Source organism: Erythrolamprus reginae, chromosome 6 (assembly GCF_031021105.1).
Source record: "Erythrolamprus reginae isolate rEryReg1 chromosome 6, rEryReg1.hap1, whole genome shotgun sequence".
Taxonomy (NCBI): domain Eukaryota; kingdom Metazoa; phylum Chordata; class Lepidosauria; order Squamata; family Dipsadidae; genus Erythrolamprus; species Erythrolamprus reginae.
Genome location: NC_091955.1, coordinates 94654428 through 94679583, shown reverse-complemented (window position 1 = coordinate 94679583; position 25156 = coordinate 94654428). Strand labels below are relative to the sequence as shown.

Genomic DNA, 25156 nt, shown 5'->3' with positions numbered 1-25156 from the left:
GTCAGTGTCTTGATTTTATAAAACACGTCTTTTTCTTGTTGGTCCATCCTTGTTGAGCTCAATGCAGTTTTTAAATTGATGATGATAGTGTTGACACTGGGCTGTCTCTCTGTCTGTCCTTCCATCCATCTGTCCTTCCATCCATCCATCCATCTGTGCACCATCCGTCATCTCTCTCCTATCTGTCTGTCTGTCTGTCTGTCTGTCTGTCTGTCTATCCATCCATCCATTATCCATCCATCCATCCATTATCTGTCTGTCTCTCTACATATAGATTAATAATAATAATAATAATAATAATAATAATAATAATAATAATAATTTATTAGATTTGTTTGCCACCCCTCTCCGCAGACTATCTCTGTCTCTGAATTTATCTCCACCCACCCACCCACCCACCCATCCATCCATCCACCCTGTTTCAGGAAGTGGTATTTAGCCGGTTCGGACTGGTTCAGGTGAACTGGTAATAGCAACCAGCACTATACCGTCCTATTTAGTCATATTTTCAAGCCGTCTGAATGTGTGCAAGACATGTGCATGAGCAAAGCGCACGCATGGAATGCCACACACATCAGGGATGGTTCCTCTCACGTGGGCTCTACTGGTGTGCTGCTGACTTTGTACTCAAGACAATAAAAAGAATGAAATATTGAATTTGAGTTTTTCTGATTAAATCACTCTGTTATTATAGTATTGCCTAATACTTGTTATGTTGTTGATAAAGTAAAAAGTTGGGAGTGTAATTGTATTTTCTTAATTTTAGTGCGCTGAAAAAAAGTTTAAGTGACTGCTTTTTTCATTCCTTTCCCTTACTACTATTACTTCCTCCTCCTCCTCTTCTCCTTCTCCTTCTTCGTCTTCTTCTTCCTACTCCTCCTCCTCTTCCTCTTCATCTTTCTCCTCCTCCTCCGCCTCCTCCTCCTCCTCCTATCTTCTTCTTCTTCATCGCCTTCCTCATCTTCCTTCTCCTTCATCATCTCCTCCTGCTTCTCCTCCTCCTCCTCTTCTTCTTTTTCTTCTTACTCCTGCTCCTCCTCCTATCTTCTTCATTGTCATCATCATCTTCCTTCTCCTTCATCTTCTCCTTCTCTTCCTCCTCCCCCCTCCTCCACCTCTTCATCTTCTTCTTCTTTTGACTTCTTCCTCCTCCTCCTCCTCCTTTTCCTCCTCTTCCTCTTCTTCCTCCTCCTCCTCTTATCTTCTTCATTGTCATCATCATCTTCCTCCTCCTTCATCTTCTTCTTTTTTTCCACCCCTCCTCCTCCTCTTTTTCATCTTCTTTTTTTGTCTTCCTCTTCTTCTTCTTCTCCTCCTCCTCCTCCTCCTCCTTTTCCTTGTCCTCCTCCTCCACCTCCACCTCCTCCTCCTGCCATATCTGTCATGGGACATTGGCTTTACTAAATTTATTTTCATACTGTGTTGTATATCATGATAAATTTGAAAAAAACGACAAGAAGAAAATAATGTGGTTTTCCTTGAACTCATTTCTTGTTGGGTTTTTTTTGGCCTCTCTAGATCCGCATTGATGGTCCCATCACAGGAGCTTTGGAGTATGAAATAGTCCAAGTGACCGATACGGGACCGATCCTGAGGGATATGGCTTTTTCGGTGGATCACAAGCATCTATACATGATGTCGGAGAAACAGGTGAGCTGTGTGGCTTTTTCTGATTTGGTTTCACTCAAGAGAGAGCGACGTGGGGTTGCACTTGGTCTCGTCGGAGTGCGTGGAGACAGCAGATGAGTTTCATACTGGTAATCTTTGACTGTGTCCAGTTCTGGAGACCTCACCTACAAAAAGAGATTGATAAAATTGAAGGGGCCCAAAGATGGGCTACAAGAATGGTGGAAGGTCTTAAGCATTAAACTTATCAGGAAAGACTCAATGAACTCAATCTGTATAGTCTGGAGGACAGAAGGGAAAGGGGGGACATGATCAAAACATTTAAATATGTGAAAGGGTTAAATAAGGTTCAGTAGGGAAGTGTTTTTAATAGGAAAGTGAACACAAGAACAAGGGGACACAATCTGACGTTAGTTGGAGGAAAGATCAGAAGCAACGTGAGAAAATATGATTTGACTGAAAGAGTAGTCGATGCTTGGAACAAACTTCCACCAGACGTGGTTAATAAATCCACAGTCACTGAATTTAAACATGCCCGGGATAAATACAGTGCTCAAAAAAAATAAAGGGAACACTTGAACAACACAGTACAACTCCAAGTAAATCAAAGTTCTGTGAAATCAAACTGTCCACTTAGGAAGCAACACTGATTGACCCGGAGGAAGTTCGTAAGGCGAAAAGTTCGTAAGACGAAACAATGTTTCCCATAGGGAACAATGTAAGGTCAATTAATGCATGCAAGAAAACCCCCCCTGCAAAAATGGCGCTCCGCAGAGCTGTCGGGCCGGTCGGGAGGCTCAAACGGAGGTGGGGAATCCCAATAGGGAATTCCATGGGTGGAGCTTTGACGTCATGAAGACATCCTTCCTTCCAGCCGAAACGTAGACTCCAGGAAGGACGTCTTCGTGACGTCAAAGCTCCGCCCATGGAATTCCCTATTGGGATTCCCCACCTCCGTTTGAGCCTCCTGACTGGCCCGACAGCTCCGCGGCTCTTTTGCAAAGCTGACAGCCAGGTGGCGGGGCTTCTCAGCGTCCTCCTGAACCCGAACGCCAAACCCGAACTTTTGCCGAACTTCTGGGTTTGGCATTTGGGAGAACGCTGAGAAGCCCCCCGGCTGTTTCAAAAGGCGACAGCCAGATGGCGGGGCTTCTCGGCGGCCTCCTGAACGCCGAACCCGGAAGTTCGGCAAAAGTTCAGGTTTGGCGTTCGGGTTCGGGAGGATGCTGAGAAGCCCCCCGGCTGTTTCAAAAGGCGACAGCCGGGCGGCGGGGCTTCTCGGCATCCACCCGAACCCGAACTTTTGCTGAACTTCCGGGTTTGGCGTTCAGGCGGCGGGTTTGTAAGATGGAAAAAGTTCAGAAAAAGAGGCAAAAAATTTCCGAACCCCGGGTTCATATCTCGGAAAATTTGTATGACAAGGGGTTTGTATCACGAGGTACCATGTACAGGAAATAGTATAAGGCAGACTAGATGGACCATGAGATCTTTTTCTGCCATCAATCTTCTATGTTTCTATATTTCTATGTTCATTGCCTTATCCAAGAAGTCCTCAACGGTACCGCATTTGTTTAGTGACTGTTCACAATTACAACGGGCATTGGAAGAAAGGGGCTTACCACCGTCTTTCACAATTATAACCCCTGCACCATCGCCAAGGTTATTGTGATCAAAATTTGCATGCTTGGTAACCGACTCATATTTATGATGGTTGCAAGGACCTTTGTGTGTTTGTGTGTGTCTCACATTTCCTTCTGACAAGCAAATGGGAAGCCAGGTTCACAACCTTGTGACTCACTTTACAACTGGGGGATTCGCTTAACAATGGTGCCAAGGAAGTTTTTAACACGGGGCAAAATTTATTTGACCGATGTCTCTCTTAGCAACAGAAAAATTGGCCTGAATGGAGCACTGCCTAAATTTGGTTTACAATCTCAGAGACAAAAATGCGGTAGGAGAAAGGGTTGAGCTATCGCAACGGTTTTCCTGCAGGAAAAGATTTTTTTAATTTTATTTTTCCCATCAAAGAGCCTGCATTACTCCCCTGTGTAAAGTTTTTAAGGTCACTTCTAGCAGATGTTTTGACATTTCCAAGCTTCTTCCTTCACTACCCTCCCACCGTCATCCAGGGTTCGAAGCCCAGCGGGCGATAATTGTTGAGCTGTAGATATTGTTGACCTGAAAAATTATGCGATAAAAGAAGCAGCTCTTGAATTCAACCATATCAACCAGAGAATATTTATTTATTTTATTATTTATTTATTTATTTTGTCCAATACATAATACACATTGAAGAGAAAGATATGTAACAATATAAGTAAAGAAAAGAATAGAAGATAAGATATAAAAGTATAGGTGAACATATTAGAAAGGAAGAAAAGATAAATGAGATAAGGAGAGACAATTGGACAGGGGACGGAAGGCACACTGGTGTGCTTATGCACGCCCTTTACTGACCGCTAAGGAACCTGGAGAGGTCAATCGTGGATAGTCTAAGGGAAAAATGTTTGGGGTTAGGGGTTGACACTACTGAGTCAGGTAATGAGTTCCACACTTCGACAATTTGGTTGCTGAAGTCATATTTTTTTACAGTCACGTTTGAATCTGTTGCTTGCTCTTGTGTTGTTGCGATTGAAGCTGAAATAGTCATTGACAAAATATTACATAAGTGGTATTACACACCCGTTCAACTCACATATTTTCAGCACAATGTTAAAGGTATTTGTTGGCATGGGTGCCAAGATAAAGGAGTGTTTATGCATATGTTTTGGGAATGCCCAGTAGTGCAGAACTTTTGGCAAAAAGTGCAAGAGGATATCAATAGGATATTAAATATAAGATGGATAATTACTAAGGAAATGGCAGTATTAGTTAAAAGTAATGAGATGGGAGAATTCAGAGAAATAAGACAAGCAGCGATAGAAAGTGCTCAGGCGGTAATAGTCTTGGGTTGGAAGGACACGACAAAATGGACAATGCAAAATTGGTATAGGTACATGGTGGACCACATTCAATTTGAGATTATGGATAAAAGGATGATTTTGATTAATGAAACTGATTTGCGACAACGACGGGACAAGGTAAGACGATATATGGCGAGTAGGATCCAAGACCAAGCTATAAGAATGGCTTTTGGACCCTTTCTTTCAAGGTTCATCCAAGGAAAATGGGACAAAAAATGACCCCGTGTTCTCCCCCATCCTCCTCCCCCTCGATCCGTTGCACCTTTCCCCTTTCTTAAATAACATCAGCATCCACCATCCCCAGTCATTTGCTTTTGACCCTTAACCGGATTTGGCAGTGGTAAATTGCTAGGGGCTTTCTCCTCCTGCTTAGGAAAATGTGGAACTGATTGCTTGGCTGACCCCGTTTGACCCCTGAATTTGGAGTGCAACCTGGCCCCTCGGAATAATAAACTCATATAATTACCCGAGACAACCACTTGTGATGGAGGTGGGTGGGGAGAGACGAATCGATTGGAAACAGCGGTGGGTTGGCTTTGAGATGCGCTCGAGATCGGCTTTGCATGGAGGAGGCTAATGAGATCGGCCTGCTTGGGCTATTCTCCCCGTTCACGTTTGCTCTCTTTCCCAACGCTGGAATTTTGCTTCCCGTAAAGATCAAAAACGTCTTTGGGAATTCTGGCTCAGACGAAGGCTCGGACGAGGTTTTGGAGCCAAGGTCTCTGGGTGCATCCAGCCCTATTCCACAATAGTGGACAGACAAGAGGCAGTCTAGGAGCGGTTTTTGAATTTGACTTCCAGCTGGGTATCAAGCGCTTATCTTGTCGTCTTGTCCAGCAATCAAAGTCTCCTTTTATGCAAAGAGCTGAGCGAAGGCGTTAAGCCAAGGAGAGAATTTGCAACTGCCTTTGGTTGAATGAATGGCAGGTAGTCCTGGGAGTGTAGAATAGGATACAGTAAGCTGCCCAGTCAGCTTATAGGACAGCATAATAAAAAAATCAAGAAAAAGGGAAGGAAGAAAGGAAGGGGGGGGGAGAGAGAGAGGAATAAGAGAGAAAGAAGGAAGAAGTAGAGAGGAAGGAAGGCAGGAGACAGAAGAAGAGGGAGGGAAGGAAGGAAGGAAGGAAGAAAGAAGAGAAGGAAGGAAGGAAGGAAGGAAGAAGGAGGAAGGAAGACAGGAAGGAAGGAGAGAGAAGGAAGAGAAAAAGGAAGAAGAGGAAAGGAAAGAGGGAGGGAAGGAAGGAAATAAAGAAAGAAAAAAAGAAGAAGAGAAGAAGGAAGGAAGGAAGACAGGAAGGAAGGAGAGAGAAGGAAAAGAAAAAGGAAGGAAGAAAACAAGATGTGGAAAGAAAGAAAGAAAGAAAGAAAGAAGAGACATGAAGGTAGGAAGGAGAGACAAGGAAAGAAGGAAGGAAGGAGAGAGAAGAAGAGGAAACACAGGCAGGCAGGCCAGGAGGAATCATATTGTTCTGAACATATGACCACAATTAACCCAATTTTATGACCTTTTTTGCTGTGGATATTAAGTGGCTGATGTTGGAGATGGAGAGACAGAGTCTGGGGGGTTGGAGTTAAGAGAGGAACTAGCCTGGATTCATTATATTCCCATAAATGGTCCAAATCCAATCCTTCCTGAATTTGGTTAACTAGTGGCTGCTGTTAATTGACTCGAGTCTTGTCCATAGGCGAGAACAATACATCAGCTGAAGTGGAAATTAATATGTGGAACTGATTCTTCGCGCCTGATAGTTGTTAAGTGAATCAGAAAGCCATTAAGCAAATCTAACTTCTCCCATTACTTTGCTTGCCAGAAACTTATTATTATTATTATTATTATTCTGCCGGGCTCTCTGGTATGAGCCTCCCGAAAACTCAAGGGTACAAATTTCAGACACACACACGTTTGAAAATTCAAAACAATGTTCTTTATCACAAAATTCAAAAGAAACTAAAGCACCCTTTTTGTATTGCAAAGAGCACTCATCCCAAAACAACCTTGTAGGCTGTACAATCTCCTTAATCAGTCCTTAGGTACTTAGCTAGCAGCTGTGAAGAAACGTCACAGCCCTCCTTCTTCCAACGAAGTGAGACACACACACTTTGCTCTGCTTTGGTTTCAAAGGCGTGAAAAATCAACAAAGTCCGGAAAACAGCAAAACACGATTCCTGAAGAACTGCAATCAGATACTCTTCCACAACGGCCAAACCAACACGCTGCTATTTATATCAGCAGTTCTAATTACTAGAGCCCCACCCAAACACAGGTGGCCTCTCTTATCTCCTGTAATATGTCCTCAATTGGTCTCTTCTACGCATAACTCTGCGCCTGCGTGGGTCCAAGACTTCCGCATCCGAATCGACCGAAGATAATGGAGATTGGCTTCCTGGGCTGTGTGCCAAGCCCCCCCTCTTCCAAGTCACCCCACCTTCTTCTTCGTCCGAGGAAACTGCACTACCTGACTCTGTCGGCAATAAAACAGGCCGATGACATGTTGATGTTTCCCCTGCATCCACCTCCACATTCCTTGGGGCAGGAGCTGGGCCAGAGCCAACCACAACAGGAAGTTTGCAAACGGCCATCACATGACCCCTGCAGGTTATGACCTATGAAGCCCTTCATGGCACCGGACCAGAATATCTCCGGGACCACCTTCTGCTGCATGAATCCCAGCGACCAGTTAGGTCCCACAGTGTTGGCCTTCTCCGGGTCCCGTCAACTAAACAATGTCGTTTGGTGGGACCCAGGGGAAGAGCCTTCTCTGTGGCGGCCCCGACCCTTTGGAACCAACTCCCCCCAGATATCAGAGTTGCCCCCACCCTCCTTGCCTTTCGTTAGCTCCTTAAAACCCACCTCTGTCGTCAGGCATGGGGGAATTGATACTTTCCCTCCCCCTAGGCTTATAAAATTTATGCATGGTATGCTAGTATGTATGATTGGTTTCCAAATTGGGGTTTTAAATTAACTTAAATATTAGATTTGTTTACATTGTATTATTATTGCTGTGAGCCGCCCCGAGTCTGCGGAGAGGGGCGGCATACAAATCTGATAAATGAATGAATGAATGAATGAATGAATGAATGAATGAACGAATAAATAAATAAATAAATAAATATTACAACAATGATAAACACAGGCTGTGTTGCCAAGGGCCTAAATTTTGATCACATGATTGTGAGGATGCTGCAGTGGTCATAAGTGCAAGACCTGGTTGTAACTCAACTTTCTGCAGTCCTTTGAAACTTCGAATAGTTACTAAATCAAAGGTCTTTCAACTTGGGAACTGTGTGGACTTCAACTCCCAAAATTCTGCAGCCAGAATGGCACATAGCACAGCCCACAACTCTTAAAGTTGCCAAGTTTGGGGACCCCTGCGTTAAATAAATAGCTCTCAACCAAGGAGGATCTCTGTAGTAGTTGGCTACCTGCAAAATATTCTGGGCTTAAAAAAAAGGATTTTTCAGACCACTGGCATTGGGTCCCTAAGCGGTAACTAAGCCACAAAGAAAACATACATTAGTACTGCTATCAAAGTCTGCCAAGCCCACTCGGTTTTTGTGGGTTCACCCCAGAGCAGCATGGGGGAAAAAAAGACTGCATTTCCCCTCCGACCGTTTTCAATCAATGTAATGAAAGAGAAATGGCTTTTGATATTTCTTGCCAAAGGAAAACATAATTTTATTGCAAGGTTTGCAAAGTAATACAGAGGAAGCGATGTACAGAAACCGGTAATAGGCCCGTGTGCCCAACAAATTAACAGAGAGCCAGGTTGGGACAGTGGAGGAAGCGCTGGTTTAGAAACCAGGCGACGGTGAGTTCTAGCTCTAGTCCCGCCTTAGGCATAAAAGCCAGCCAATGACATTGGGTCAGTCACCAGGAGACTGCGAGTTCTAGTCCTGCCTTAGGCATGAAAGCCAGCTAGATAACTTTGAACCAATCACCGGGAGCTAGTGAATTCTAGTTCCGCTTTAGGCATGAATGCTTTAACTGGTGACTTTGGGCCAATCACCAGGAGATGGTGAGTTCTAGTCCTGCTTTAGTCATGAAAGCCTGCTGTGTAACTTTAAGCCAATCACCAGGTTGGGACAGTGGAGAAAGCGCTGGTTTAGAAACCAGGTGATGGTGAGTTCTAGCTCTAGTCCCGCCTTAGGCATGAAAGCCAGCCAATGACATTGGGCCAGTCACCAGGAGATGGTGAGTTCTAGTCCTGCCTTAGGCATGAAAGCCAACTGGACAACTTTGAATCAATCACCAGGAGCTAGTGAGTTCTAGTTCCGCTTTAGGCATGAATACTTTAACTGGTGACTTTGGGCCAATCACCAGGAGATGGTGAGTTCTAGTCCTGTTTTAGACATGAAAGCCTGTTGTGTAACTTTAAGCCAATCACCAGGAGATGGTGAGTTCTAGTCCTGCCTTAGGCATGAAAGCCAACTGGACAACTTTGAACCAATCACCAGGAGCTAGTGAGTCCTAGTTCCGCTTTAGGCATGAATGCTTTAACTGGTGACTTTGGGCCAATCACCAGGAGATGGTGAGTTCTAGTCCTGCTTTAGTCATGAAAGCCTGCTGTGTAATTTTAGGTCAATTCCTTGAAAACCCGTGAAAAATAGCGAATTCACAAAAGATGAACCGCGAAGTAGCAAGGGATTACTGTACTGTCTTTTTTTAATGTTTATACATTTAATAAACTTTTTTCAAAAAATAAATTTTTTTTTTTAAAAAAGATCAGCTGTTATAACAGGGGTGAAATGCTCTCGATTTGCTTGTGCCTATCGGTTGTCGGAGAATTGATCGCGAAGGGAGCACGAGGCTCCGCCCACCCGCATGGTCTGAGAGTAAAAGAACCCAAATGGCGGCATCCGAGCAGGTGGGTGGAGCCTCGTGCTCCCTGTGCGACCGGCTCTTCAACGACAGACAGGCAGGAGCAAACCAGGAGCATTTCACCCTTGTGTTGTAAGTGTCTCAGATTTTGGACTGCACCCAGCGCATGCTCAGGGGAAGCATTGGCAGAAGGCAAAGTCAGCAGATGTTGGCCCACCACCACGTTCCATTATCTTAATGCATCCCCCAAATGGACTTGGAAACTCAAGAGTTGCTGTTTGGAGATTAGCGCTACTGAGGTCATAGAATCCAAATTACATTTAGAGAGAGAGAGAGAGAATGTGTGTGTGTGTTTGTCTCTCTCTCTCTGTGTGTGTGCCTCCTGTCTCATCCATCCAGGGGCCTCATTTTGGTGGCTGTCCTCATTCCTATGTCCACCTAGTGGGAGGAGATGGGTGATAGGAACGATGAGAAAAATAAATAAATAAATAAAACATTAAATGAATGAATGAATGAATGAAACTCATTGCTTGTATCCTTAAGATTTTTTATTAATATTGATTGTTTCTTCATTGCTTATTTGTACTGTATGACAATAATTAAGTGTTGCACCACATGATTCTTGACAAATGTATCTTTTTCTTTTATGTACACTGAAAGCATCTGCACCAAAGACAAATTCCTTGTGTGTCCAATCACACTCGGCCAATAAAATTATTCTACACTATTCTGTTCTGTTCTATTCTATTCTATTCGGTGTCAATGTTCCAGGTAGCATCCAAACTAAATCAGAGTCCAAGTCAAAATACCCCTCAAAAGTTCCAATTTATTTATCACATCCCTTGTCCCCACCCACAACTTGTCACGTTGCCCACTCAGATTGTGCCAGCATGGCCAGTCCTCTTTCCACTTCCACCCAGGTGGATGGGCATGGGATGTCCTTGAACCCCTCAAAAGAATGCTTTGTGGCTGCATCTGTTCCTTCCTGAAAATCCCCCCTCCCAAGTTCCCATCAACATCAGGCCTTCTACAGATAGTTTATTATTTATTTATTTATTTATTTATTTATTTATTTATTTATTTATTTATTTATTTATTTACTTACTTACTTACTTACTTACTTACTTACTTACTTACTTACTTACTTACTTACTTACTATTTATTTATTTATGTCAAACAAGTATAGTATTATAGTACATATTAACATAACATAACATAAGTAGAATGTGATAATGGAAAGGATAATAAGACAAGAGGACAGGGACATTCGGCACATAAGTGCCCTTATGCACACCCCTTACAGACCTCTTAGAAAAGGGGAGAGGTCAATTGTAGATAATGTAAGGTTGAAGATTTTGGGGTTGGGGGAAGCAACAACAGAGACAGGTAATGAGTTCCAGGCAGTGACCACTCTATTGCTGAAATCGTATTTTCTGCAGTCAAGTTTGGAGCGATTTACATTCAGTTTGTATCTATTATGTGCTCTTGTGTTGTTGTTGTTAAAGGTGAAGTAGTCACTGACAGGGAGTACATTATGATGTATGATTTTATGAAGAACAGTTAAATCAGTAGTTGTAAATTTTATAGATTTAGTACTTGAAGTCTGGAGGAGTAGGGTCATTTGTTACATGAGGAGGAGTGAAGGACTCTTCTTGTGAACTATTTCTGGACTCCTTCGATTGTATTAATATCTGATATGCAGTGTGGATTCCACACAGGTGAGCTATATTCTAGAATAGGTCTGGCGAATGTTTTGCGTGCTCTGGTTAATAAATCAGTGTTTCTAGAGAAGAAGCTACCTAAGATTAGGTTTACAATTCTTAAATGCTTTTTTGGCAATGCTGTTACAGTGGGCTCTAGCACTTAGGTCATTGGAAATGAGGACTCCAAGGTCTTTGACTGAGTGAGGGTCCTCTGTTAGTTCAGTTTTACCAAGTATGAATTTACCAAGTATGTAATAGTGTGGCAAGCCATTGATTTCTCACCAACTTCTGCACCGGCTTGACAGTCGTCGCTTCTCAGACCAACGGAGAGGGGGCCACTCAGGAGATCTTCTGATCAAAGTCACCTTGACAAGGAGAGAGCTGGAATGTTTTAATCCTTCCCTCCAAACTATTGACTCTTCTGGGCATCCGAGCGCAGGTTTCTTGCAGAACTTGTCAATATGCGCCTGACATCTGAGCAGATAGAGTAGCTGCTCCTGAAGCCCTCTGGAGTGATCCCTGCTGCTTTTTCAACTTTTCCCTCCCTGCTTCGACTCAAATCCACCAAATGGAAGAGACGGGGGATCAAAGGAGTTCAAAAAGAGACCCATTCCCCCCCCCCCCACCTGCGTGTGGCTTATTGACCGTGCCTTAAAGATTGAGAGAAGGGGGGAAGTTCACAAGCCAAAATCCATTTTCTCCTTGCACATTTTTTGTGGTTGTTGATATAATGCAACAGCCCCGATAGCAACAGCATTTAGACTTATGTACCGCTTCAAAGTGTTTTTACAGCTCTCTCTAAGCGGTTTAAAAGAATCAGCCTCTTGCCCCCAACAATCTGGGTCCTCATTTGATCCACCTTGGAAGGATGGAAGGCTGAGTCAACCTTGAGCCGGTCAGGATCGAACTGATGACAGTGAATGGAGTTCACCTGCAATACCGCTTTCTAACTGTTGTGCCACTGTGGTCCTTCCTTCCTTTCCCTTCCTTCCTTAGCCCTTAGCAATAGTACTTAGATTTATATACTACAGTGATACCTCGTCTTACGAACTTAATTGGTTCCAGGACGAGGTTCGTAAGGTGAAAAGTTTTTAAGACGAAACAATGTTTCCCGTAGGAATCAATGGGAAAGCGATTAATGCATGCAAGCCCAAAATTCACCCCTTTTGCCAGCTGAAGTGCCCATTTTTGCACTGGTGGGATTCCCCTGAGGCTCCCCTCCATGGGAAACCCCACCTCCGGATTTTGCGATGCTGCAGGGGAATCCCAGCAGTGCAAAAACGGGCGCTTCGGCTGGCAACGGAAGTCCAGAGGTGGGGTTTCCCAGCGAGGGGAGCCTCAGCAAAATCACAGCCTAGAACTGTGTTGTCTTTTTTGGCAGGTGCTGCACACGGCTGGCTCCTGTTTAAATGATAGTTAAGAAGTCTCTAATGGGGAAAGGAAGAGAATTGGACAACGAGTAGCATGAAAGATGGGCTCAATGACTGGGGTGGTTGGGTCATTCTTGGGAGAACATAGAGCATAGAATAGCAGTATTTATTTATTCATTCATTTGTTCATTCAACTGATTGATCAATTGATTGATTTCTATGCTGCCCTTCTCCTGGGACTCAGGACGGCTCGCAGCATGTAGAAATCTAACATTACATATTAAAATTATCATAATTAAAAGTTAACAACACATTCATACATCACCCATCAGACATTTGGTGGGGCAGAGTTGGAAGGGACCTTGGAGGTCTTCTAGTCCAATCCTCTGCTTAGGCAGGAAACCCTACCCTACTTCAGACAAATGATTATCCAACACCTTCTTCAAAGCTTCCTTTGTTGGGGCATTCACAATTTCTGGAGGCAAGCTGTTCCACGGATTAATTGTTCTAACTGTCAGGAAATTTCTCCTTAGTTCTAAGTTCCTTCTCTCCTTGTTTAATTTCCACCCATTGCTTCTAGTTCTACCCTCAGGTGTTTTGGAGAATAGCTTGACTCCCTCTTCTTTGGGGCAACCCCTGAGATACTGCAACGCTGATACCATGGTATCAACATGAAAGCCCTAATGGAAAAACAATGCAATTGGTGGCACACAGGCCAACCTGGATATGACTAGGATTCTTGGCTAACGGACAGCGACCTATGGGAAGGGCCTTTTAGTTTTGCCTTCCATAAAAACGTGATGAATGGGAAACAAAGTGCCATTCGGTTGTCTTGGGGAGCTGCCTGCTTTCCCCTTTTCTCCTCTAATGGACATGTTGGCATGGCTTAAAACGTGGCGATCGAAAGTCCCCGAGCATTAATTTTTCATCCCGCAGTAAAAGGAGAGCAGGTAATGGCCTAATAGACGTCGGCGCGCTGTTAGAAGAGGTTCTCTCTCTCTCTCTCCTTGCCAAGGGAGGCAGCTATACAATTCTCACCAGCAGCTCTTCCGTGCCATTGTAAAAACCCATCATAAAAGCGTCCCTCTCATTAATTACACTCCTTTAGCCTAACACGAGAGCCAAGCTTCCCTCTTTGTGAACAGAGTTCCATTTCTCTTTAATCGATGCCCATTACCAGATCCCCTCGGATGAAGCCTGTAGCCCTTCGTCTAATTAACAGGGAGGCTAATTTTGTAGTTTAGAGAACACTTTGGTGCTTCTAAGGAGGCATTCGTCGAGAGCAGGCGGGCTCTTCCTTTCCCCTTGCACCATATACAGTGGTACCTCTACCTAAAAATGCCTCTACTTAAGAACTTTTCTAGATAAGAACTGGGTGTTCAAGATTTTTTTACCTCTTCTCAAGAACCATTTTCTACTTAAGAACCCGAACCCAGAAAAATTTCCCAGGAAATTTGAGAGCGGCACCAAGGCCCGGCCAGTTCCCTTCCATCCCCCCTTTAATCCTGGCCATTTTGGGCTTTTCTGGGCTGCCAGAGGAGCCTTTCGGTGGCGCTTAAGGAGGCTTTGGCAGCCCAGAGCGAACGGAGCATTTTCCTTTCTCTGGGTGCTTGGAGAGGGAATAGACCTCTGCCAGTGCCAAGAGAAAATAAATGCTCCCTTCACTCTGGGCAGCAACTGTCCTCCTCTTCTTCACTCCATCTTTCACCCTTTTTTGTTGCAAAGCCTGTCTGCACCCCCTTTTTGCAAAAAACGGGCCCATTTTTAGGCGGCTCGCAACAATGGTGAAAAGCAATACATAGTAACAAATCTAATATTTAGCAATCTAAATTACAGTTTTAGGTTAAAAAAAATCCAAAAGAAACCCCAATATATAAAAAACAAGCACACAATTGAATCAAATCGATTTGATTTGATTTGATTATTTGTATGCCGCCCCTCTCTGAAGACTCGGAGCGGCTCACAACAGCAACAGATGTTTCATTACCCAACAAGGTAACATCATCAGTGCTAGAAGGGAGGGCGATGTTAGGGGTGAGGAAGAGGAGGACTGTGAGTTCCTTGCTGCTCTCTGAGCATGGTTGTTTTCATGCAGATGTTGCATTACTTAAACTGGGCAGCATCACCGTCAGCACAAATGATGCCACTTCGTGAAAAGTCTGCAAGAAAACAACTCAGCTCAGGGAACATAGAGGATTCTGCCATCACAAATTCTCCGGTCAGTTTGAGGAGCAAAGCTGATTTCATTGGACAAGTCAGTGGGATGTGACTTATCAAACTCTAATTGTTCATTCAGATAGATTTGATCTCAATTATTGATTCCATTTGCAAAGAGGTGCAGTTCAAAAGGGAAATAACGATCAATCTATCTAGTCTTCCCACGGCTTTCTGAACAATTGTCAGCTCAACCACGTTCTGCAAAGATCCTCAGTGGTGCAGTGGTTAGAGTGACGTACGGCAAACCAACATCTTCTTAAAAACTTTCAGTATTGGAGCATTCACAACTTCTGGAGGCAAGCTGTTCCATCGGAAGTTTTAAAGAAGGTGTTGGGTAACCATTTGTCTGGAATGGTGTATGTTGTGGTTAGCTCTGGCCCAGCTCCTGCCCCAAGGACTGTGGATGTGGGGGAGACATCCACATGCTGCAGGCCTCTTTTGTCCCCAGTGGAATCCGATGATGAAGGCTCCTCTGACCAAGAAGACATGAGTGACAGGGAGGAGGAGAGTGTGGCAGACAGCTCAGAAGGAGATCAATTCTCTCGCTCCTCCTTGGATTCAGAACAAGAGTTAATGATACAGCCACACATGCGGAGAGCGATGCATAGGCAGCAACAACTGAGAGATTATTATTAAAGAAAATGAGGCCACCTGTGGTTGGGTGGGACTGTGGTCATTAGTGAGGCTGCTATAAATAGCAGCCTGTGGGTTTGGCCATTGTGGAAGATTATCTGATCGTTGTGTTTCGTGCCTGCTTTACTGACTTTGACCTTTTGTGTGCTGATTTCCCCCCGCTTTGAAACTAAACCAGAGCAAAGTGTGTTTCACTTTGTGAAAGAAGAAGGACTATGAATTGCCTCACAGCTGCAAGCTAAGTATCACAGAACTGATAAGGGACTTGTACAAATTACCAGTTTGTTTGGAGACCAGTGCTCTTTGCTATACAAAAAGAGGGCTTGGTTTAAGTGAATTTTCATTATAAAGAACATTGTTTTGAATTTTTAAACGTGTGTGTGTCTGAAATTTGTACCTGTGAATTTTTGGGAGGAGTCTACCAGAGAGCCCGACAGAACAGTGTAGGGCAGGGATGGCAAACCTATGGCACAGATGCCACAGGTAGCACATGGAGCCATATCTGCTGGCACATGAGCTGTTGCCCTAGCTCAGCTCCAACGTGCGTATGTTTGTCAGCCAGAATATTTTTGGCTCACACAGTGGCTTTGGGAGGGTGGTTTTGGCTTCCAGAGAGCCTCTGGGGGGCATGGGGGATGGTGTTTTTACACACACCCCTCCTCGGCTCCAGGGAAGCCTTTGGAGCCTGGGGAGGGTGAAACACAAATCTACTTGGCCCACCAGATGTTGGGAAACGGGCATGTTCTGTTCTGTTGTCTTCTATTCTGAAGCAATTAAACTCGTTGTGTGTTAGCTGTTCATTTCAGTACCAACGCGGTGGACAGCTCCTTAGCAAAGAAAGTCTTGAAAACCTGATTGATCCTCTGCATCTGGGGTCTCCAACCGTGGCAGCTTGAAGCTAGGTGGACTTCAACTCCCAGAATTCACCTCTGCAAAGGTCCACCACCTCTGATAGCTTTGCTGGCTGGGGGAATTCTGGGAGTTGAAGTCCGCCAGGTTTAAAGTTGCCACGGTTGGAGATCCCTGCACTGCATGGTGCAGAAATCCAAATTTTAAAGAGCTGATGAAAAAGCTGAATCTAAAGTTTATTTATTTATTTATTTATTTATGTTTGTTTGTTTGTTTGTTTACTTACTTACTTACTTACTTACTTACTTACTTACTTACTTACTCCAATACACAATGAGGGTTTTAGTGGGTATATATCTATATACACATAGTAAAATACATGATGAAGGTTATAGAGGAGATACTCATAGTAAAATATATCTAAGAAAGAATAGAAGAGAAGATATAGTAATAGAACATATCAATGAAAGAATAGAAGAAGAGATATAGGAATAGAAGAAAGGTATAGGAGATATAGGAGAGCAATAGGACAGGGGACGGAAGGCACTCTCGTTCACTTGTACTCGCCCCTTACTGACCTCTTAGGAATCTGGAGAGGTCAACCGTAGATAATCTAAGGGTAAAGTGTTTGGGGTTTGGGGATGACACTATGGAGTCCGGTAATGAGTTCCACACTTCGACAACTCGGTTACTGAAGTCATATTTTTTACAGTCAAGTTTGGAGCGGTTAATATTAAGTTTAAATCTGTTGTGTGCTCTTGTGTTGTTGTGGTTGAAGCTGAAGTAGTCGCTGACAGGCAGGATGTTGCAGCATATGATCTTGTGGGCAATACTTAGATCTTGTTTAAGGCGTCTTAGTTCTAAACTTTCTAGGCCCAGGATTGAAAGTCTAGTCTCATAGGGTATTCTATTTCGAGTGGAGGAGTGAAGGGCTCTTCTGGTGAAGTATCTTTGGACATTTTCAAGGGTGTTAATGTCTGAGATGCGATATGAGTTCCAAAGAGATGAGCTGTATTCGAGGATGGGTCTGGCAAAAGTTTTGTAAGCTCTGGTAAGTAGTGTGAGATTGCCAGAGCAGAAGCTACGTAGGATTACAGGAACATCTAAATAATCTTGAATTGTTAAGATGTGCTCTTAGGGGCTGCCACAAAGAAGAAGGAGTGTCAACCAATTTTCCAGAGTACCAGAAGGCAAGAAAAGAAACAGTGGATAGAAACTAATCAAGTAGAGGCCCACGCTAGAACTAAGGAGAAATTTTCTGACAGCACAATTAATGAGTGGTACAACTCACTTTCAGAAGTTTGTGGTGTGGGGTGAGAGTCTGGAAGCTTTTTAAGAAGAGATGGGACAGCCATTAGGGTCTCTTGCTAGAGCAAGAGGTTGGACTAGAAGACCTCCAAGGACCCTTTTAAACATTTTTTTTTACTATTCTCCACAAATTCCACTTTTATAACAAAACACATACGCCTTAAAACACACCAATGATACATATGCATTTTCAATATTTCATAAACCAATATCTTATTTTGCACCTTTTCCCACTCATATTCCCTAGTGTGATCCAACACTCCCCTCTCTCAACCTTCATCCCCTATTCCTACTTTCTTACTCCTTCTCTCTCCTTTCTCCTTCCCTTCATTCATCATCTCTCTATTAACTCTCCACATTTTCTACTTCTTCCCACTCCTCTGCCTTCCTCTTCCATATGCACCAAAGAAAAATTCCTTGGGTGTCCAATCCCACTTGGCCAATAAATTATTCTATTCTATTCTATTCTATTCTATTCTATTCTACTCTACTCTACTCTACTCTATTCTATGTCTGCTTCCTTCTTCTCCACGTTCATCCTCGCTCAGCTTCTTTTTGGCAGACTGATATTATATTCCTTATTTTTATACTAATGGTGCCACTTCTCAAATAATTATTTTTGTTTCATTTCTATGTTTATAATTTCTGTGACCTTGGCATATGTTACACCACTCTACTGCCAACTCTGTTAATTCTGTTATAGAAGAAGCACAATCTATTCGGGAAGAAAACTCATTCGCAATGTGGATTCAAATTGTCTATTTTCAATAGTTCACCAAAAGCTTCTGGAAGTCTTCGTACATTGGGCATAACTTTGTTCTTTCTCCTCGTGCTCTGATCATACATCCTATTTTGTAGCAGGCATTTGCTCTGGGTGTTTGTGTGTATGTGTGTGTATACATATATTCATGTTCGTTCTTATGTGAAGACTTCATTATGTTATTGAAGGCCTCTGTACTGGTATGTAGGGAAGACCTTGGGAGACTGGAAGAAGAACCTCAACCTAGACCAGGAGAGTCAAACTCAAGGGGATGCTTAGATTTGGCCCATGTGTCCAGCCTGGGAACAGTGAGAGACCGACCTGTGGTGCCTCTGTGGTGCAGTGTTAGAGTGCAGTCCTGGAGGCAACTTCTGCTGGTCTCCAGCTGCCAGCAGTTTGGCAGATTGAATCTCAGTAGGCTCAAGGTTGACTCAGCCTTCCATCCTTCCGAGGTGGGTAAAGTGAGGACCCAGATTGTTGGGGGCAAGAGGCTGACTCTCTGTAAACCCCTTAGAAAGAGCTGTAAAAGCAATGTGAAGCGGTACATAAATCTAAATACTATTGCAATTCCTTCCTTCCTTTCTCCTTCCCTCCATCCATCCCTTCCTTCCATCCTTCCGAAGTGGGTCAAATGAGGACCCAGATTGTTGGGGGCAAGAGGCTGATTCTTTTAAACTGCTTAGAGAGGGCTGTAAAAGCCCTGTGAAGCGGTACATAAGTCTAAATGCTGTTGCTTTTGGAGCTGTTGCATTATATCAACAACCACAAAAAATGTGCAAGCAGAAAATGGATTTTGGCTTGTGAACTTCCCCCCCTTCTCTCAATATTTAAGGCACGGTCAATAAACCATCTTCTGTCTGTCTGTCTGTCCGTCCGTCCGTCCATCCGTCCGTCCGTCCGTCCGTCCGTCCGTCCGTCCATCCATCCATACATACATACATACATACATACATACATACACACACCCGCTCACCCACCCCACCCCACCCACCCACCCACAATAGATCATAATCTCCCTCTTCCTGCTTGTTATTCCTCTAGCTATGCAGCCAAGCATCCTACTTGCTTTTCCTACCGCCTGACCACACTGCTCACCCATTTTGAGACTGTCAGAAATCACGACCCCTAAATCCTTCTCTCCTGAAGTTTTTGCTAACACAGAATTGCCAACAAGAACTCCCAAACATCTGCAGCATTTCTCATTACGGCCAAAAAAATAAAATAAGAAATTGACGTCTCTTGTCAAAAGCAGACGGGAGAAAAATGTTAAAGAGTGTGACTTTATGAGTGTGTCTTGTCGCTTGGCACGAGTCCTGAATGGCGAGAGAAGCTCGGGAAGAGATTTGCTTCAAAGGGTCCCCAGTTGCTTCTCCTGACCTCCTCCGTCTCGCCAGTTACTTTCAGCTCTGCTCCTCCTGTGATCCTGTTCAAATTTCCAGATTAACCAAGGGTATCTGGAGCACCGGTGCTGCTTCTCCGAAATTGGATTTCGGCAAGAGCGAGCAAGAACAAAGAGCAAACTGGGGTTTGGGGAAAGGCCGAAGAAGGTAAAGAGACAGCGGGCAGCGGTTGAAAGAACCGCCGTCTGCGATGGACAACTGGAGGGAGGTGTTTCTCAATCTCTGTGACTTTGAGATATGTGGACTTCATCATAATGGATTCTGTAAGATTAACAGAGCTGGAAGGAATGGAATAGAATAGAATGGAATAGAGTAGAGTAGAGTAGAATAGAATAGAATAGAATAGAATAGAATAGAATAGAGTAGAATAGATTTGCCCACATTTCTTCAGCACTCTGTGGCCTGCATTGGCTGCCGATCAGTTTCCAGTCACAATTCAAAGTGTTGGTCATGATCTTTAAAGCCCTACATGGCATTGGACCAGAGTACCTCCGGAACCGCCTGCTTTCCACACGAATCCCAGCGACCGGTTAGGTCCCACAGAGTTGGCCTTCTCCGGGTCCCGTCGACTAAACAATGTCGTCTGGCGGGACCCAGGGGAAGAGCCTTCTCTGTGGCGGCCCCGGCCCTCTGGAACCAACTCCCCCCGGAGATTAGAACTGCCCCCACCCTCCCTGCCTTTCGTAAACTACTCAAGACTCACTTATACCGCCAGGCATGGGGGAGTTGAGACACTTTTCCCCCAGGCTTTTTTATACTTACTTTTATACTTTGTTTTATGTTTGGTATAATGATAGGGTTTTATATGTTTTTTAATATTAGATTTGTTCCACTGCTATATTGTTTTTATTACTGTTGTGAGCCGCCCCGAGTCTTCAGAGAGGGGCGGCATACAAATCTAAAAAATAAAATAAAATAAAATAAATAATAAAATAAAATAAAATAATAGAATAGAATAGAATAGAACAGAATAGAATTCTTTATTGGCCAAGTATGATTGGACACACAAGGAATTTGTCTTTGATGCAGATGCTCTCAGTGTACATAAAAGAAAAAGATACATTTGTCAAGCATCATGCGCAACAACACTTAATGATTGTTGTAGGCTTCAAATGGCATTCCTGTATCTTGGAATGCTCCCCCCCTAAAGACCCATTGTCCAGAGCACATCCAGGCAATCTCCAGGCTTCTCTTGATCCAGAGAGGAGTCTTGAAGAACTGTTCCATTCTTGGCCTTTGGATCCCACCTCAATTGTCACTCTGCTCCTAGTGGGAGAATCTTCCATTTCCCTCTTTCTTCTCCCGAAGCCTCTGTGTCTCTTCTCATTAGCAGTCAACTCTGTGGCGGGTGTCATTCTAATTGCAATCCGCTTTTCATTGTCTCGGTTTCCCTAGTCAGGCTGTTCAGTGCTTACAGGGCTGTTCGGAACAGCTGTCTCTGAGCCCGTCAGCTCTACTCGGAACTCCGGAGGGTCCCATAAATGTAATGGATGTCCTCCAGAATTTTTGGAAGAGGTTAGTTTAATTCCTCGGAAGGAAAACTACGAAGGTTGGGAAAAATAACTCTTCCTGTGGTGTCTAATTAGTTAAAGCTCTTCAAGTCCTGGAGGTTTTTTCCTCCAAAGACAGTTGCTCCACTCCACCACCCAATGGTGGGCTGCCAAAATTTTTTTACTGCCCCACTGTGGCTTATTTTGTGAGCGTGGCTTCATGTGACCAGGTAGGAGTGGCTTGATAATCAGGTGACAGGGGGTTGGCCTAAAGGTCATGTGACTGGGTGGGAATGTATTAACATAGGTTTTCAAATTCAATTCAATTCAATTTATTAGATTTGTATGCCGCCCCTCTCCGAAGACTCGGGGCGGCTCACAACAACAATAAAAGCAATATTGCAATGGCACAAATCTAATATTAAAAATAACTAAAAACCCTATCATAATTAAAAGCCAAACAGCACATACATACCAAACATAAATAATAATGAGCCTGGGGGAAGAGCTATCTCAACTCCCCCATGCCTGGCGGTATAGGTGGGTCTTAAGTAGCTTACGAAAGGCAAGGAGGGTGGGGGCAGATCTAATCTCCGGGGAGAGTTGATTCCAGAGGGCCGGGGCTGCCACAGAGAAGGCTCTTCCCCTGGGGACCACCAGACGACATTGTTTAGTCAACGGGACCCGGAGAAGGCCAACTCTGTGGGACCTTATCGGCCGCTGGGATTCGTGTGGTAGCAGGCGGTTCCGGAGGGACTTTGGTCCAATGCCATGTAGGACTTTAAAGGTCATGACCAACACTTTGAATTGTTACCGGAAACTGATCGGCAGCCAATGCAGGCCACAGAGTGTTGAAGATACGTGGGCGAATCTTGGAAACCCCGCGACGGCTCTCGCGGCCACGTTCTGCACGATCTGGAGTTTCCGAACACTCTTCAGAGGTAGCCCCATGTAGAGAGCGTTGCAGTAATCGAACCTCGAGGTGATGAGGGCATGAGTGACTGTGAGCAATGACTCCCTGTCCAAATAGGGCCGCAACTGGTGCACCAGGCAAACCTGGGCAAACGCCCTCCTCGCTACAGCTGAAAGATGATGTTCCAATGTCAGCTGTGGATTGAGGAGGACGCCCAAGTCAGGCAGCCTCTCTGAGGGGGTCAATAACTCCCCCCTCAGGGTGATGGACGGACAGATGGAATTGTCCTTGGGAGGCAAGACCCACAGCCACTCCGTCTTGTCTGGGTTGAGTTTGAGTTTGTTGACACCCATCCAGGCCCCAACAGCCTCCAGGCACCGGCACATCACTTCCACTGCTTCGTTGACTGGACATGGGGTGGAGATGTACAACTGGGTATCATCCGCATATTAGGTGCTTGGACTAAAGAAAAAAGATACAAAAAATCTAAACAGCTGAACTCTTGCTCTTTCAGTGTAAAGTCCAAATAAGAAGTCTCAAAATGGGTGAGCAGTGTGGTCGGGCAGTAGGAAAAGCAAGTAGGATGCTTGGCTGCATAGCTAGAGGTATAACAAGCAGGAAGAGGGAGATTGTGATCCCCTTATATAGAGCGCTGGTGAGACCACATTTGGAATACTGTGTTCAGTTCTGGAGACCTCACCTACAAAAAGATATTGACAAAATTGAACGGGTCCAAAGACGGGCTACAAGAATGGTGGAAGGTCTTAAGCACAAAACGTATCAGGAAAGACTTCATGAACTCCATCTGTAGAGTCTGGAGGACAGAAGGAAAAGGGGGGACATGATCGAAACATTTAAATATGTTAAAGGGTTAAATAAGGTTCAGGAGGGAAGTGTTTTTAATAGGAAAGTGAACACAAGAACAAGGGGACACAATCTGAAGTTAGTTGGGGGAAAGATCAAAAGCAACATGAGAAAATATTATTTTACTGAAAGAGTAGTAGATCCTTGGAACAAATTTCCAGCAGACGTGGTTGGTAAATCCACAGGGACTGAATGTAAACATGCCTGGGATAAACATATATCCATTGTAAGATAAAATACAGAAAATAGTATAAGGGCAGACTAGATGGACCATGAGGTCTTTTTCTGCCGTCAGTCTTCTATGTTTCTATGTTTCTAAGAATTCTTGGAGTGAGTTTTATTTGCTACCTACCTTTCACAGGTGTTTTTTTCCCTTTTTCTTTTAACAGCTAGGAAAACCCCCCAAACTTGCCTCTTTTCTTTTAGATCATGTTCTTCTTTCTTTTCTTTTTTTTCATTGGCTGTTTTTCAGAGTTCGGAATAAATCCTCCAAAGATGGAGGATATATGTCCAGCAAAGAGTAAATAAATCATGAGGCTGTTTGGCAACAATGCATCACAACGGTTTCTCGGGCGTGCGGAATCTTGGCAACTGTGCGGGAAGTGGAGATAAATTTCTCACGCTGGGAGCACGAAGTGGAAAGAAAGCCATGTTGGGAGCTGTGCGTGATTTCAGACATGTTAAGCAATACCAATGGCATTTAGACTTATATACCGCTTCACAGTGCTTCACAGCCCTCTCTACGCCGTTTACAGAGAGTGAGCGTATTGACCCCAACAGTCTGGGTCCTCATTCGACCGACCTTGGAAAGATGGGAGGCTGAGTCAACTTTGAGCCTGGTGAGATTTGATCTGCCAAACTGCTGGCAGGTGGTGATCAGCAGAAGTAGCTTGCAGTACTGTACCCTAACCACAGCGCCACTGAAGCTCTTATATGATGATAGTTAGATGATAGACAGACAGACATACATACACATAGATAGATAGATTGAAGATAGATGGTAGATAGATAGATATTAGAAAGATGGATGGATGGATGGATAGATAGATGATAGATAGTAGATAGATAGATATAGAGATAGATATAGAGATAGATAGATAGATAGATAGATAGATAGATAGATAGATAGATAGAGATAGAGATAGAGATAGAGAGAGAGAGAGATAGAGATAGATAGAGATATAGATAGATAGATAGATAGATAGATAGATAGAGATAGATGATAGATAGAAGATAGACAGACAGACAGACAGACAGATAATAGATAGATAGATAGATAGATAGATAGATAGAAGATTGATATTAGAAAGATGGATGGATGAATGGATAGATAGATAGATGATAAATAGATAGATAGATGATAGTTAGATAGACAGATAGACAGACAGACAGACAGATAGATGACAGATAGTAGATAGATATTAGAAAGATGGATGGATGGATGGATGGATGGATGGATAGATAGATAGATGATAGATAGTAGATAGCTAGATAGCTAGATGATAGATGATAAATAGATAGATAGATAGATAGATAGATAGATAGATAGATGATAGATAGTAGATAGATAGATAGATAGATAGATAGATAGATAGTAGATGATAGATAGTAGATAGATAGATAGATAGATAGATAGATGATAGTTAGATAGAAGATAGACAGACAGACAGACAGATAGATGATAGATAGTAGATAGATATTAGAAAGATGGATGGATGGATAGATAGATGATAGACCGATTGATAGACAGGCAGACAGATAGATAGCAATAGCATTTAGCAATAGCATTTAGACTTATATACTGCTTCACAGTGCTTTGCAGGCCCCTCTAAAGTGGTTTACAGAGAGTCAGCCACCTCAGAAGGATGGAAGGCTGAGTCAACCTGGAGCCTACTAAGAGCTTGCCTGTTTTGTTTTAACAGGGAATGTACACGGATCATACCCGTAACTCACGTCCTGCAAATCCCTCTCTTTGTTCCTAATATCCAGCAGGTGCTCTGGATTTTTGCATTTTAGTCCTAGCGGCTGTCATACTACGGAACCGTATTTATTCATCTTCCGAGCAGACTCTGCCACAGGGCTCTGGTGTAACCCCTCCAGGCTGCAATTCCTTCATCCTCCCCGTCTTTCCCGTAAAAGGCCAACGAGCTTCACATCTCAAATTGGGACTCGGCGCTTTGCTAAACGTTGCCGTAATGCCGTCTGCGGCAGGCACATCTATGAAAAGCAAAATCAGGGGA

At 43.8% G+C, this 25156-nt stretch overlaps 1 protein-coding gene across 1 annotated transcript in view; it reads left to right on the top strand.

Moving 5' to 3' along the window:
* The window catches only part of PLXNA4 (plexin A4), a 437744-nt gene that overhangs the window by 227017 nt on the left and 185571 nt on the right, over positions 1-25156 (top strand). The window contains exon 4 of the mRNA XM_070754448.1: positions 1519-1650. Coding sequence (XP_070610549.1) covers positions 1519-1650 — 132 coding nt within the window. The remainder of the gene's footprint in view (positions 1-1518; positions 1651-25156) is intronic.